This window comes from Argiope bruennichi, chromosome 4 (assembly GCF_947563725.1).
Source record: "Argiope bruennichi chromosome 4, qqArgBrue1.1, whole genome shotgun sequence".
NCBI classification, from domain to species: domain Eukaryota; kingdom Metazoa; phylum Arthropoda; class Arachnida; order Araneae; family Araneidae; genus Argiope; species Argiope bruennichi.
In genome coordinates, this window is record NC_079154.1 from 52426049 (window position 1) to 52441069 (window position 15021).

At 32.2% G+C, this 15021-nt stretch overlaps 1 protein-coding gene across 5 annotated transcripts in view; it reads right to left on the reverse strand.

Annotated features, from left to right (window-relative positions):
* LOC129965454 (autism susceptibility gene 2 protein-like) overlaps nt 1-15021 on the reverse strand; it is an 889904-nt gene that overhangs the window by 12838 nt on the left and 862045 nt on the right. For 4 of the 5 annotated variants that reach the window (XM_056079329.1, XM_056079330.1, XM_056079332.1 and 1 more), the window contains 5 exons: nt 13322-13465; nt 13012-13041; nt 12661-12868; nt 11086-11163; nt 6827-6904 (listed from right to left, as the gene is read on the reverse strand). In XM_056079329.1, the coding sequence (XP_055935304.1) occupies nt 6827-6904; nt 11086-11163; nt 12661-12868; nt 13012-13041; nt 13322-13465 (538 nt within the window). The remainder of the gene's footprint in view (nt 1-6826; nt 6905-11085; nt 11164-12660; nt 12869-13011; nt 13042-13321; nt 13466-15021) is intronic. The other variant, XM_056079331.1, reaches the window with a different exon arrangement.

A 15021-nucleotide genomic window follows, 5' to 3' on the forward strand; every position in this document is an offset into this window, starting at 1 on the left:
CAGTGGGTTAATGACCAGTGGGTTAAATATGGCATTTGTCAGAAGGTTGTTATTTTTGTTACTAGTAGGGTTATGTTGTCATTATTCTTATAGTATTACAGCAAATTCTCGAATGTGACCAGTGGGTTAAATGACCAGTGGGTTAAATATGGCATTTGTCAGAAGGTTGTTATTTTTGTTACTAGTAGGGTTATGTTGTCATTATTCTTATAGTATTACAGCAAATTCTCGAATGTGACCAGTGGGTTAAATGACCAGTGGGTTAAATATGGCATTTGTCAGAAGGTTGTTATTTTTGTTACTAGTAGGGTTATGTTGTCATTATTCTTATAGTATTACAGCAAATTCTCGAATGTGACCAGTGGGTTAAATATGGCATTTGTCAGAAGGTTGTTATTTTTGTTACTAGTAGGGTTATGTTGTCATTATTCTTATAGTATTACAGCAAATTCTCGAATGTGACCAGTGGGTTAAATATGGCATTTGTCAGAAGGTTGTTATTTTTGTTACTAGTAGGGTTATGTTGTCATTATTCTTATAGTATTACAGCAAATTCTCGAATGTGACCAGTGGGTTAAATGACCAGTGGGTTAAATATGGCATTTGTCAGAAGGTTGTTATTTTTGTTACTAGTAGGGTTATGTTGTCATTATTCTTATAGTATTACAGCAAATTCTCGAATGTGACCAGTGGGTTAAATGACCAGTGGGTTAAATATGGCATTTGTCAGAAGGTTGTTATCTTTGTTACTAGTAGGGTTATGTTGTCATTATTCTTATAGTATTACAGCAAATTCTCGAATGTGACCAGTGGGTCAAATGACCAGTGGGTTAAATATGGCATTTGTCAGAAGGTTGTTATTTTTGTTACTAGTAGGGTTATGTTGTCATTATTCTTATAGTATTACAGCAAATTCTCGAATGTGACCAGTGGGTCAAATGACCAGTGGGTTAAATATGGCATTTGTCAGAAGGTTGTTATTTTTGTTACTAGTAGGGTTATGTTGTCATTATTCTTATAGTATTACAGCAAATTCTCGAATGTGACCAGTGGGTTAAATGACCAGTGGGTTAAATATGGCATTTGTCAGAAGGTTGTTATTTTTGTTACTAGTAGGGTTATGTTGTCATTATTCTTATAGTATTACAGCAAATTCTCGAATGTGACCAGTGGGTTAAATGACCAGTGGGTTAAATATGGCATTTGTCAGAAGGTTGTTATTTTTGTTACTAGTAGGGTTATGTTGTCATTATTCTTATAGTATTACAGCAAATTCTCGAATGTGACCAGTGGGTTAAATGACCAGTGGGTTAAATATGGCATTTGTCAGAAGGTTGTTATTTTTGTTACTAGTAGGGTTATGTTGTCATTATTCTTATAGTATTACAGCAAATTCTCGAATGTGACCAGTGGGTTAAATGACCAGTGGGTTAAATATGGCATTTGTCAGAAGGTTGTTATTTTTGTTACTAGTAGGGTTATGTTGTCATTATTCTTATAGTATTACAGCAAATTCTCGAATGTGACCAGTGGGTTAAATATGGCATTTGTCAGAAGGTTGTTATTTTTGTTACTAGTAGGGTTATGTTGTCATTATTCTTATAGTATTACAGCAAATTCTCGAATGTGACCAGTGGGTTAAATATGGCATTTGTCAGAAGGTTGTTATTTTTGTTACTAGTAGGGTTATGTTGTCATTATTCTTATAGTATTACAGCAAATTCTCGAATGTGACCAGTGGGTTAAATATGGCATTTGTCAGAAGGTTGTTATTTTTGTTACTAGTAGGGTTATGTTGTCATTATTCTTATAGTATTACAGCAAATTCTCGAATGTGACCAGTGGGTTAAATGACCAGTGGGTTAAATATGGCATTTGTCAGAAGGTTGTTATTTTTGTTACTAGTAGGGTTATGTTGTCATTATTCTTATAGTATTACAGCAAATTCTCGAATGTGACCAGTGGGTTAAATGACCAGTGGGTTAAATATGGCATTTGTCAGAAGGTTGTTATTTTTGTTACTAGTAGGGTTATGTTGTCATTATTCTTATAGTATTACAGCAAATTCTCGAATGTGACCAGTGGGTTAAATGACCAGTGGGTTAAATATGGCATTTGTCAGAAGGTTGTTATTTTTGTTACTAGTAGGGTTATGTTGTCATTATTCTTATAGTATTACAGCAAATTCTCGAATGTGACCAGTGGGTTAAATGACCAGTGGGTTAAATATGGCATTTGTCAGAAGGTTGTTATTTTTGTTACTAGTAGGGTTATGTTGTCATTATTCTTATAGTATTACAGCAAATTCTCGAATGTGACCAGTGGGTTAAATGACCAGTGGGTTAAATATGGCATTTGTCAGAAGGTTGTTATTTTTGTTACTAGTAGGGTTATGTTGTCATTATTCTTATAGTATTACAGCAAATTCTCGAATGTGACCAGTGGGTTAAATATGGCATTTGTCAGAAGGTTGTTATTTTTGTTACTAGTAGGGTTATGTTGTCATTATTCTTATAGTATTACAGCAAATTCTCGAATGTGACCAGTGGGTTAAATGACCAGTGGGTTAAATATGGCATTTGTCAGAAGGTTGTTATTTTTGTTACTAGTAGGGTTATGTTGTCATTATTCTTATAGTATTACAGCAAATTCTCGAATGTGACCAGTGGGTTAAATGACCAGTGGGTTAAATATGGCATTTGTCAGAAGGTTGTTATTTTTGTTACTAGTAGGGTTATGTTGTCATTATTCTTATAGTATTACAGCAAATTCTCGAATGTGACCAGTGGGTTAAATGACCAGTGGGTTAAATATGGCATTTGTCAGAAGGTTGTTATTTTTGTTACTAGTAGGGTTATGTTGTCATTATTCTTATAGTATTACAGCAAATTCTCGAATGTGACCAGGTAGGGTTAAATATGGCATTTGTCAGAAGGTTGTTATTTTTGTTACTAGTAGGGTTATGTTGTCATTATTCTTATAGTATTACAGCAAATTCTCGAATGTGACCAGTGGTTTAAATATGGCATTTGTCAGAAGTTGTTATTTTTGTTACTAGTAGGGTTTTGTTGTCATTATTCTTATAGTATTACAGCAAATTCTCGAATGTGACCAGTGGGTTAAATGACCAGTGGGTTAAATATGGCATTTGTCAGAAGGTTGTTATTTTTGTTACTAGTAGGGTTATGTTGTCATTATTCTTATAGTATTACAGCAAATTCTCGAATGTGACCAGTGGGTTAAATGACAGTGGGTTAAATATGGCATTTGTCAGAAGGTTGTTATTTTTGTTACTAGTAGGGTTATGTTGTCATTATTCTTATAGTATTACAGCAAATTCTCGAATGTGACCAGTGGGTCAAATGACCAGTGGGTTAAATATGGCATTTGTCAGAAGGTTGTTATTTTTGTTACTAGTAGGGTTATGTTGTCATTATTCTTATAGTATTACAGCAAATTCTCGAATGTGACCAGTGGGTCAATGACCAGTGGGTTAAATATGGCATTTGTCAGAAGGTTGTTATTTTTGTTACTAGTAGGGGTTATGTTGTCATTATTCTTATAGTATTACAGCAAATTCTCGAATGTGACCAGTGGGTTAAATGACCAGTGGGTTAAATATGGCATTTGTCAGAAGGTTGTTATTTTTGTTACTAGTAGGGTTATGTTGTCATTATTCTTATAGTATTACAGCAAATTCTCGAATGTGACTAGTGGGTTAAATGACCAGTGGGTTAAATATGGCATTTGTCAGAAGGTTGTTATTTTTGTTACTAGTAGGGTTATGTTGTCATTATTCTTATAGTATTACAGCAAATTCTCGAATGTGACCAGTGGGTTAAATGACCAGTGGGTTAAATATGGCATTTGTCAGAGGTTGTTATTTTTGTTACTAGTAGGGTTATGTTGTCATTATTCTTATAGTATTACAGCAAATTCTCGAATGTGACCAGTGGGTTAAATGACCAGTGGGTTAAATATGCATTTGTCAGAAGGTTGTTATTTTTGTTACTAGTAGGGTTATGTTGTCATTATTCTTATAGTATTACAGCAAATTCTCGAATGTGACCAGTGGGTTAAATATGGCATTTGTCAGAAGGTTGTTATTTTTGTTACTAGTAGGGTTATGTTGTCATTATTCTTATAGTATTACAGCAAATTCTCGAATGTGACCAGTGGGTTAAATATGGCATTTGTCAGAAGGTTGTTATTTTTGTTACTAGTAGGGTTATGTTGTCATTATTCTTATAGTATTACAGCAAATTCTCGAATGTGACCAGTGGGTTAAATGACCAGTGGGTTAAATATGGCATTTGTCAGAAGGTTGTTATTTTTGTTACTAGTAGGGTTATGTTGTCATTATTCTTATAGTATTACAGCAAATTCTCGAATGTGACCAGTGGGTTAAATGACCAGTGGGTTAAATATGGCATTTGTCAGAAGGTTGTTATCTTTGTTACTAGTAGGGTTATGTTGTCATTATTCTTATAGTATTACAGCAAATTCTCGAATGTGACCAGTGGGTCAAATGACCAGTGGGTTAAATATGGCATTTGTCAGAAGGTTGTTATTTTTGTACTAGTAGGGTTATGTTGTCATTATTCTTATAGTATTACAGCAAATTCTCGAATGTGACCAGTGGGTCAAATGACCAGTGGGTTAAATATGGCATTTGTCAGAAGGTTGTTATTTTTGTTACTAGTAGGGTTATGTTGTCATTATTCTTATAGTATTACAGCAAATTCTCGAATGTGACCAGTGGGTTAAATGACCAGTGGGTTAAATATGGCATTTGTCAGAAGGTTGTTATTTTTGTTACTAGTAGGGTTATGTTGTCATTATTCTTATAGTATTACAGCAAATTCTCGAATGTGACCAGTGGGTTAAATGACCAGTGGGTTAAATATGGCATTTGTCAGAAGGTTGTTATTTTTGTTACTAGTAGGGTTATGTTGTCATTATTCTTATAGTATTACAGCAAATTCTCGAATGTGACCAGTGGGTTAAATGACCAGTGGGTTAAATATGGCATTTGTCAGAAGGTTGTTATTTTTGTTACTAGTAGGGTTATGTTGTCATTATTCTTATAGTATTACAGCAAATTCTCGAATGTGACCAGTGGGTTAAATGACCAGTGGGTTAAATATGGCATTTGTCAGAAGGTTGTTATTTTTGTTACTAGTAGGGTTATGTTGTCATTATTCTTATAGTATTACAGCAAATTCTCGAATGTGACCAGTGGGTTAAATATGGCATTTGTCAGAAGGTTGTTATTTTTGTTACTAGTAGGGTTATGTTGTCATTATTCTTATAGTATTACAGCAAATTCTCGAATGTGACCAGTGGGTTTAAATATGGCATTTGTCAGAAGGTTGTTATTTTTGTTACTAGTAGGGTTATGTTGTCATTATTCTTATAGTATTACAGCAAATTCTCGAATGTGACCAGTGGGTTAAATGACCAGTGGGTTAAATATGCATTTGTCAGAAGGTTGTTATTTTGTTACTAGTAGGGTTATGTTGTCATTATTCTTATAGTATTACAGCAAATTCTCGAATGTGACCAGTGGGTTAAATGACCAGTGGGTTAAATATGGCATTTGTCAGAAGGTTGTTATTTTTGTTACTAGTAGGGTTATGTTGTCATTATTCTTATAGTATTACAGCAAATTCTCGAATGTGACCAGTGGGTTAAATATGGCATTTGTCAGAAGGTTGTTATTTTTGTTACTAGTAGGGTTATGTTGTCATTATTCTTATAGTATTACAGCAAATTCTCGAATGTGACCAGTGGGTTAAATGACCAGTGGGTTAAATATGGCATTTGTCAGAAGGTTGTTATTTTTGTTACTAGTAGGGTTATGTTGTCATTATTCTTATAGTATTACAGCAAATTCTCGAATGTGACCAGTGGGTTAAATGACCAGTGGGTTAAATATGGCATTTGTCAGAAGGTTGTTATTTTTGTTACTAGTAGGGTTATGTTGTCATTATTCTTATAGTATTACAGCAAATTCTCGAATGTGAAATCGCTTCAGTGGAAGATCTTCACCAAGCGTTGATGAATGGAATGAAATAAATTAACCGGAGGTACGAGCTTGAAAAACAATTAAGAGCGATCAATGGAACAAACTTCACTCATAAGGAAGCAACAATGCAACAAAGTCAATAAAGGAAGACAAATGTAACAAAGTCAATAAACAAAACAAAAAAAAGTTAAGCACAAACGCGATGCTTTTCTAGAAATGGCAGTATATATCAGCTAGTAAACATTGATTAAAAAGAATAACTTTTTACCATGAATTATCTTTCATCTTTATGGATTCATTTCAATGTTGTTTTACTTTTTTTTTAAAACTAAGATAAAACTAAATTTTTTTTATTGATTATATAAAATATTTTTACTTTGAAATAAAGTATATAATGAAAAGAGATAAGTGAAATATAATCATATCCTTTTCTAGTAATATATTTTCACTTAACTGATATCAGCTGTGTTTTGAATATTTACTTTAAATATTCTCGACGAATCAGTTGGTCACCAGAGGCAGTTAGTTACAAATATATAAAGCAAATAATAAAGTAAACAAAACATGAATTCCTTTTCATTATGTGAAAGTAATATAGAAAAACATACAGTTCTATAAATATATATAAAAACTTTAGTTTCATTAATACTTTCAACCTATTTCTAATAGAGAAAATAAAATACCAATCATTCAATTTCATTTAAATGAAGAATAACTTTGACTTGATGAATAAACGCCAGCATATCTTATAAATAAACAAATAATGGCCCCTTTCTCTGTATTTTTAAAAATATTTACCTAGTGTGCCTAGTCCTCCAAAACTGTTTCCAGGAACACCTATACTTGGATAATTTGGACGGGCATACGGAGTTATTCCTAAAGAGGTACAAAAAAAACTGAGTTATAAACAACAGTATAAAATAAACATGATAATAAAAAGTTGATCTAAACTACATGAATTAATCTTAACTGACTTAGGTCCATAAAACATCGTGACAATTTATTATACAGTATACGTCCGAATGTACGGCCTAATATAGCGAAAAGGCAGGCCGGATAACAAAAAAAAAAAAAAACCCGGTGTTTTATGAACTTATTTCTTTGTGAACCAAACAAAATTTTAATATCTAAACTCACGGTTATAATCTATATTTTCTCACTTCTTATTGAGTACTCAGCTCTCCATTTATCTCCAGCTTCGCAGCATATGAATGCGACCACGGTCCGGTGAATCAGAGAAGCAATTGAATTTCATTTCAGAAATACTAAATTTGAAATTCGGACATTTCATTCAAATGTTCCATTTTGATGATCATTTTAAATGACTAAATTATTTTTGTTAAAATGTTGTGAAATATGACATAAATATAGTGTTTTAAAGATTTACTTTAACTTTTCTGGTCTGTCTTGTTCATTCCGCCTCAGAGTTCAATGGGAAAAAAACTCATATTACTGTCAGTAAAATATTTATAGTAATATATATTCCTTGTTAAAATTCTTTGTTATGATATTAATTTAATTATTATTGACTTTGAGGCAAAGAGTTGTTTGTGACATTTTCTCCCTTCCTCCACCTTATTTTATTTTTTATTTATTTATTATTATTTTTTTTATCTTAGTCTAAATGCTTATTTATTATAGGGCATATCTTTAAATGAATTACCTTTCCCTCCCATTCTGTTTCCGAAATCTAGCCACGTGTTATAGAGTAATAATCATTATTCCCTTAAAATTTCTTATTAATGCTATTCTTATTTGTACGTTTTATTAATTGAGCGGTATATATTTTTAAATCATTATAACCAAATATTTATTCTTTTATATTCTTAATCATTTCACATTATAACATTTTCATTCATCATATTTAATAAATATTGTCTTTTTCAGTATTGGTTAGTCATTTATTCAATTGGTATTGTTTTTTATCTCCCTGTAACACATTTTTTAAAACATGCTTCTTCATGTTATTAGTCAACAATAGGCAAAACGATGTAGCTAGGGATTGCAATACCGGACCAAAATTTGAATACCGGTATTCGGTATTTTTTAAATCTTAATACCGGGATACCGGTTTTAATACCGGTATTAGAAATTTTACAAAAAGAAAGAAAACACAGGTGTTTCTTTGTTTTATTTGCCAGTTTTGTTAGAGAGTGTAAATATCACAAAAAATAATTTGTAACTTATAAATTATAACAGTATATAATCACAAAAAAGCAAAGAAATATCTTATTAATTTAAATCACACAAAAGTGTAAATATCACTATTCAGTCTGTGATACTATTACAAATTTTTGAAATGTGATCTTAAAAAACATAATCATCAATTGTACTGTCATTAAGCCTGAAAAGTAATTTTGTGTAAAAATGACCAGCTGTCGAAAACGCTCTTTCGGCATCTACGCTAGTTGGTGGTACTGTTGGCAATGCGCGATATACTTTTTCCAAGTATTTACCTCTAAATCCCTCGTCTTCAAACAAATCGATTTCTCGTCGGATGGTTTTGAATACAGCTGATTTCTGTATTGCATTTTGGTTCGTTGAATTTTTTTTATTTATCGCTAATTCTAATTCTTGTTCAAGAGACAATTCCTTTTCACTATCGATAGTAGTGACATCATAATCTTCGATAATTGAACCGAATTCTTCTGAATGTGGATAGGTTGGTGGGTAAAAAATTTTAAGAAAATTTACTCTAAACTTAATCAGATTTGAACTGGTTATTTTCTTTTCTTTTTCATTTTTAAAATCCTTATAATTATGTAAATACCATAACACATTTTCTATTTCGATATGCCTATCTTCTGTGCGATTTTTCAATGTAATATATAATTCTTCAGATAGTGATGTGTACTTTTCTTTCAGTGACTGCAACATGAAATTTATTGTTGCATTAGCTGTTAATAAATTAGAATCTCTCCGACAATGCCTCAATAGTCAGTTTTATTGGAAGTAGAGCTGATGTAGTTCTGGATATTAAGTCGAATTCACTATCTGAAAAATTCATTTACAGGTTTCAGTCGATTATTGCTTTTTGGATTGGATTTCTCAGTTTCAAAAATCTTTCCATCATTAGGAGTAAACTGTTCCAACGTGTCTTAGAATCTAATATTAACATATATTCTGTTTTATTTTCAGTTAGTTTATATTTAAGTAATATATCCTTTTTATAGGGGAACGTTTGAATATCTTAACAATTTTTCGAGCTTTATAAATTATAGGAAGCCATTCTTGATAGGTTAATATTTCATCCTCATTAGCAATATCTTCTTCAACAATTACATTGTCATTATCTTCATTGTCAATATCACTCTCACTCTTACTCTTTTCAAAGTTGGAATCCGAAGTTTCTATATCCACAGTATTTGAATTCTTTTGTTCTTTATTTTTTTGGTATAATACATCTATTGCTCCTAAATGAATTCCATTTTCATAGCACAACTGCTGATTTGCACCAATCAACTTTTCAACTTTTTTCATAATTGTTGCCCCATCAGTCGTTATGGATACAATATTTTCTTTCAGGGATAATCCATGTTTCGCTAATTTAGATTTAAGCCATTAATTGGCTAATTAATTTCGCCGGTTAGGGAGACATAAAAACAAAAACGTATATTATTTTGCTATGTTCGCGATCCCTGAACATATAGTGGAGACAATTTTAAAAATTTCTAGTAAATACCGAAAAACCGGTATTTAAACTTGTGAATACCGGTATTACGAAATTGTACAAATAGCTCAAAATACCGGTATTCGGTATCCCGGTATTGCAATCCCTAGATGTAGCATACTTAACTAAATTAATGCAATTACACCTGTCGACATTTTACTCTCGTCTTGAATTAATTTTGAAGGTTTGTGTTTTTTTCCACACACATTGCTTGTTTTTGAATGTCGATTGACATCATCTGGATACTAATATAAATTCCATGCTTTTATTTCTCTTTCTTTTTCTGAATGATCAGTTTTTTTGCAAATTTCTATTTTTCAATGGATATGCTCTTGGACATTGAATATCAGTTTGGAAAATAAGACTCACTCTTCTTCTAAATTAAAATTATCAGCTCTTGACATGAAATCATTTTTGATTACCTTAGATTTAAATTTGGCCTAGAAAAAATATAAATAATTTCTATTATCAAAAACTGAACTTTTTTTTTATTAAAAAAAAGTTTCAGTACTTCTTTTCATAATACATAAAAATGGCAAGATTGCTGCTTAGTGTCAGACTTTCTATAAAGTAAATTAATATCCAATTATTGATTCGAATTCAGTACACTCCGAGTATCCGGCCTAATGGGGCGGAAGGGCTGGCCGCATAACAAAAAAGCTGGATTGGCCAGAATTGTATGAACTCATTTCTTTCCAACCAATAACAGAAGATACACTAAAATTTACCGTTGTAATAAGTATTTTCTCATTTCTAAGCCCACCATTTATCAGAAGCCACATAGAATGTAGGCTACGTAGCCACCGTGGCCACGGCCTGGTGAATCATAGAAGCAATTGTCGATGATGTGTCCAGTTAAAATAGAAGGCTCTGTACAGATAGTTTATACTTTGCATGCATGCCTCAAGTGAGTTAAAGGATATAAACTGTTCACATTTTAACACAAATTCTGTAATGCCCAACTTAAATACAGGAAATATAAACAAAACATTAATTTAAATCGTTGGTCTAATTCTTAAGAAATTGATTTTATTTTTTACTTACTTAGTTCTTGAAAAACTCCTTAACAGATGACTGCTTCTACATTTTAGCTTTGAGCATTTCAACTCGTAGCAGAAGCCCGCTTTCAATGCTTTGGCAATGTTGCCAAGCAGCGCCTAGCCTTCCTCATTTAATGACGATAAAAGAAAACTAAGCTGGATAGTCGCGAATCGGATACTAGGAAGTGTACTGTAGTTGATTAAAATTTAACATTGAGCAATGTTAGTATTTTATATTACTTGAAACAATGCTTCCGATAGTTGAAAATGTTGCGGGCCTGAACAGATTTAAAAAGAAAAACTTTTATTAAAAATGTTGTCAAACTTTCTAAAGAATATCCCTTTACCTAAATGTGCCGGTGTAGGACCCAAGAAACTGGGATGTTGAGGTGAAACATCATATGGAGATCGGGCATGGAGAGATGCTGTAACAAAATAAAAAAAATTATAGATTGATTTTATAAGTACAATTTAATGCTGAAAGTATATTTTTGAAGCACAACATAAAATAAAATTTTACAAACATAAATAAGGATAGGAAACTATGCAATTTGAGTCGATTTTTTTTGTCCATCATCATAAAATAAAAAAACGTTCAAAGGGCTCATAGGCAATTTAAAATAGGGGTAACCTTTTAACTTATATGCTATAAAAGTAAGTGTAACATTGTACACTATAAAGGGAACATGAAAAAAGATTTATAAAATTTGATATATATCATTATTTTTGACTTCAACAATTTTATTTTTAGAAATTTAATTAAAAAATAATTCAGCATTGTAAAATTGTTGTCAGCATACGGTTTTGCTAAAAGATAAAGTAAACGATGTTCTTCGATTTGCTGAACTAAAATGTATCTCTTAACTTAAAAAAAGACACACACCAAATAGAAATTTTGTATCCAAGTGCTCGAAAAATTAAAAAAAAAATTGTTTATACACTTTCGCTTCTAATCGAGACATAAATCAACAATGATTCGAAAAAATTGAGTTAATTTTCTAAAAATAAAAATGCACAAATGAAAAAAAAAATAACACATTTTAAGCATTTTCATTCTTTCTAGAGATTTTCTTCTCTAAATATAGTAACAATTATTTCAAATTAGGCAAACATTTATTGAAAGCCCGTTTATTGCCAAAACAGAACTGTGAACAATTCAAATATTCCTATTGTTATCGTTATCGTATTCAATCCAAGGTTGAATTTTTGCAAAATGATCTGTAAAAGGGATTCATTACTTCAAAATGACAAACTGGATTTTGAATTTTTGAAATTAGAATCTGAATACTAAATGTGAAACAGTTATTTCAAATTTATATAATAAACTGTGAGATTAGGTACAATTTTCAACGTCGAATCCCAAACCTTTGACATGATATGCGACGCCGCAATTTGAGGACAATTTTAGCACCTATGATTTACCATAAATTTCGATGCATTTGGATTGTTGAAAATTGTGATTGGCAGAAGTTTCTTCTATGGTCCATTGGTAGAAAAAAGACTCAAACCTTTGCAGAACATACGCGTCTTCTTTGTTAATGCATTCGCATGAGGTACACTGCAAAGCGTTGCCTTAGATTTCAAAACTATTTTCAGTTATTAAAAATGACCCTCCCCCCCAAAAAATCGTACAGATTCCAAAAATAGTCAGCGGTGGAGAATTTTAAGATACGAAAGAAGGACAAGTCATATCTAACAGTCGATATCTCTTAAATCGCCAATGGATATCAAGCCCTCAGTGCCAGAAAGCAACATACCTTTGGCGATTTGTTGTCCTACTAAGCGATACCAACTAATAGATTTCGACATAATGGAATATTAAATTACAACGGATAATATGAGGGACAGTATTTTTTCCCGCATTTTTTCTCATAAACTCATCAAATCATAATCATGTTATTCTTAAAATTCAATGCACCCACCGGCTGCGCCTAGTAGAGGAGAGGAAAAGCCGAGTTCATGCGGCCTAGGTATGGATCCGAACAGGTGGTTAGGCGGCCTGAGCAGGTCAGTCACCGTCTTGGTAGGGCCGCTGCCACTTTTCTGCGAATCGGCCTGCTGTTGCTTCTGCTGATGATGATAAATCTCCCATGAGATGCGGACATGCATTGCGCACCAACGACCCGATTTCTGTGGGGGCAAAATATATACTCATTTATCATTCCAAATATATATACTCGTATGCAATCTATTTTCTAATATGTATAACTTTTAAATAAAATACATATAAAAAAATTAGAAATGAATTTGCATATAATAAATTGTAAACTTACCGTTGGTTTCGTTTTCACCAGAGGGGAAATCTGAAATAAATCAAATAAATAGTTTTAAATATTTGAGCTGTAAATACTATGTACCGTAAATAATTATTTTGCTAAGATATTTCAACAACAACAAAAAAATCATATTCTTAAAGAAATACCTAATGAAGTTGCTTTTATAAGATTTCTTAAGACATATATTCACAAAAAAAAGAAAACTTTTTTATATGTTCATTAGGGGCAATTAATTCATTGACGTTGTTAAGCTATAGCATTTACTAAATTTTGCCAAAAAAGTAAAAATAGAATTAAAAGAGTTCACCTTGGGCTGAAACGCCGCCAAGTGTCCCGGAGGAGTAAACGGAGTTGGCGTGGCTGTCGCAGAACCTGGGGCCAACAGTGGCGATATAGGATATGTCGGTAATCCCAACTGCAAGTAAGAACCGTCTTTAGTGAACCAAGAAATCTGTAAAGTATAATTTGTTTACATGATATACATAATTCCTCAATCAATACAGGGTGAATCCCGTAAAGCTTGACCGACAATCACTTCAATTGTCTGATTAACTTTTGGCTTCGACAGTACATGCGAGTACATTTGAGATAGCAAATTTGATAAGAAAGTAGACAAATGGAGCGAAAGCCCATTCTCAAAACCTCCCGACGGCAAATTTAACGCTCACAGGTGGATTTCTGTAGAATTGCGAAGTCGATTTTGTTTCTGCTAAGAAGTTACCACCACTTACCCTTTCAATAAAATAAGAAATGGATAAAATCTATGCTTAAATAGAATTGCAGTTTGTAGAAAACTTAATTAAAATCAGAGAAGGTATTTAGTGAGAAGAGTGTATCTTCAAGAAGACAAGATTTTTACACAATTTTGGTTGCCCCACCAATTGCAGTAACGAATTGGATTTGTTCAGATGCCTCCTGCCCTTCAGTAAACTCTAACCAAAGAGGTCTGAGTTGCTCATTTAAGAAGGGATAAAGGTAAATATAGCAAGATACATGCGTTTCATTGTTGAAGATTAGTGAAATAATTTGTAAATTAGGCATCCATCACATTGACACTTAAAATTGAAGCAGAGAATCTCAGGTGACGATGTACGTGTCGACGCCGACATAGACGACTCTTCTAAAATATCTATATCTATACTACTATTATAAATGTGAAAGTTTGGATGGATGTTTGTTAGTCAATCACGCCAGAACGACTGAACAGAATTGGATGAAATTTAGCTGAGAGATAGATTATAGTCTGGAATAGGACACAGGCTACTATTTATTCCGTTTAATTGAGTGGTTAATTGTTTATTAATTAAAAACTAACTTTCCCGCCAAAAATCGCCGAATGAGTAAAGCTTCAGGGTTTGTTTGTTTTTTCCCACGCCAAGGAGATTAGGCTTAACTTGATTTTGACTTATTGCAAACGATTCTGTTTATTTTCTTAGTGTTCGATACATTTAAAATGAAACATTGTTAATGAATCGATCTTTCGGATTCATTCTGAAGTACTTTTGAATTAAGATAAAACAGAATAAAGGAAATTAAAAATTTATAATTTATATTGCGTTACCCCAACTGGCGTAGAAAATTCATACATTTGTGTTGCCCCAATTGGCGTTGAAAATTCACGCATGCGCAGGAGTAACAAAAGATAAAGCCATTGATGCTATAAATTCCAATCTATTTCCATGCGTACGAAGTCGCGGGTAAAAGCTAGTAATACATATATATTGAAGCCAACAATTCCTGTGTATTTGTGGTTGGGAACTATCTTTTAAGACGATATATTATTTGAATTTTTCTATAGATTTTTAAACTTATTATAGTATATTTCTATTTTTAAAAGATTTATGGAAATATAAATGGCATATCATCCCGTAGTATTGAAATAACCGTTATTCGTGCACTGAAATGCGCAGCTTTTGATAATTAAATCTGCACCTATGTTAAAATAGCAATCAGTTTGAAAGCTAAAAATCACTTGCAAACTACTAAGTATATAAACTCTTATATTCT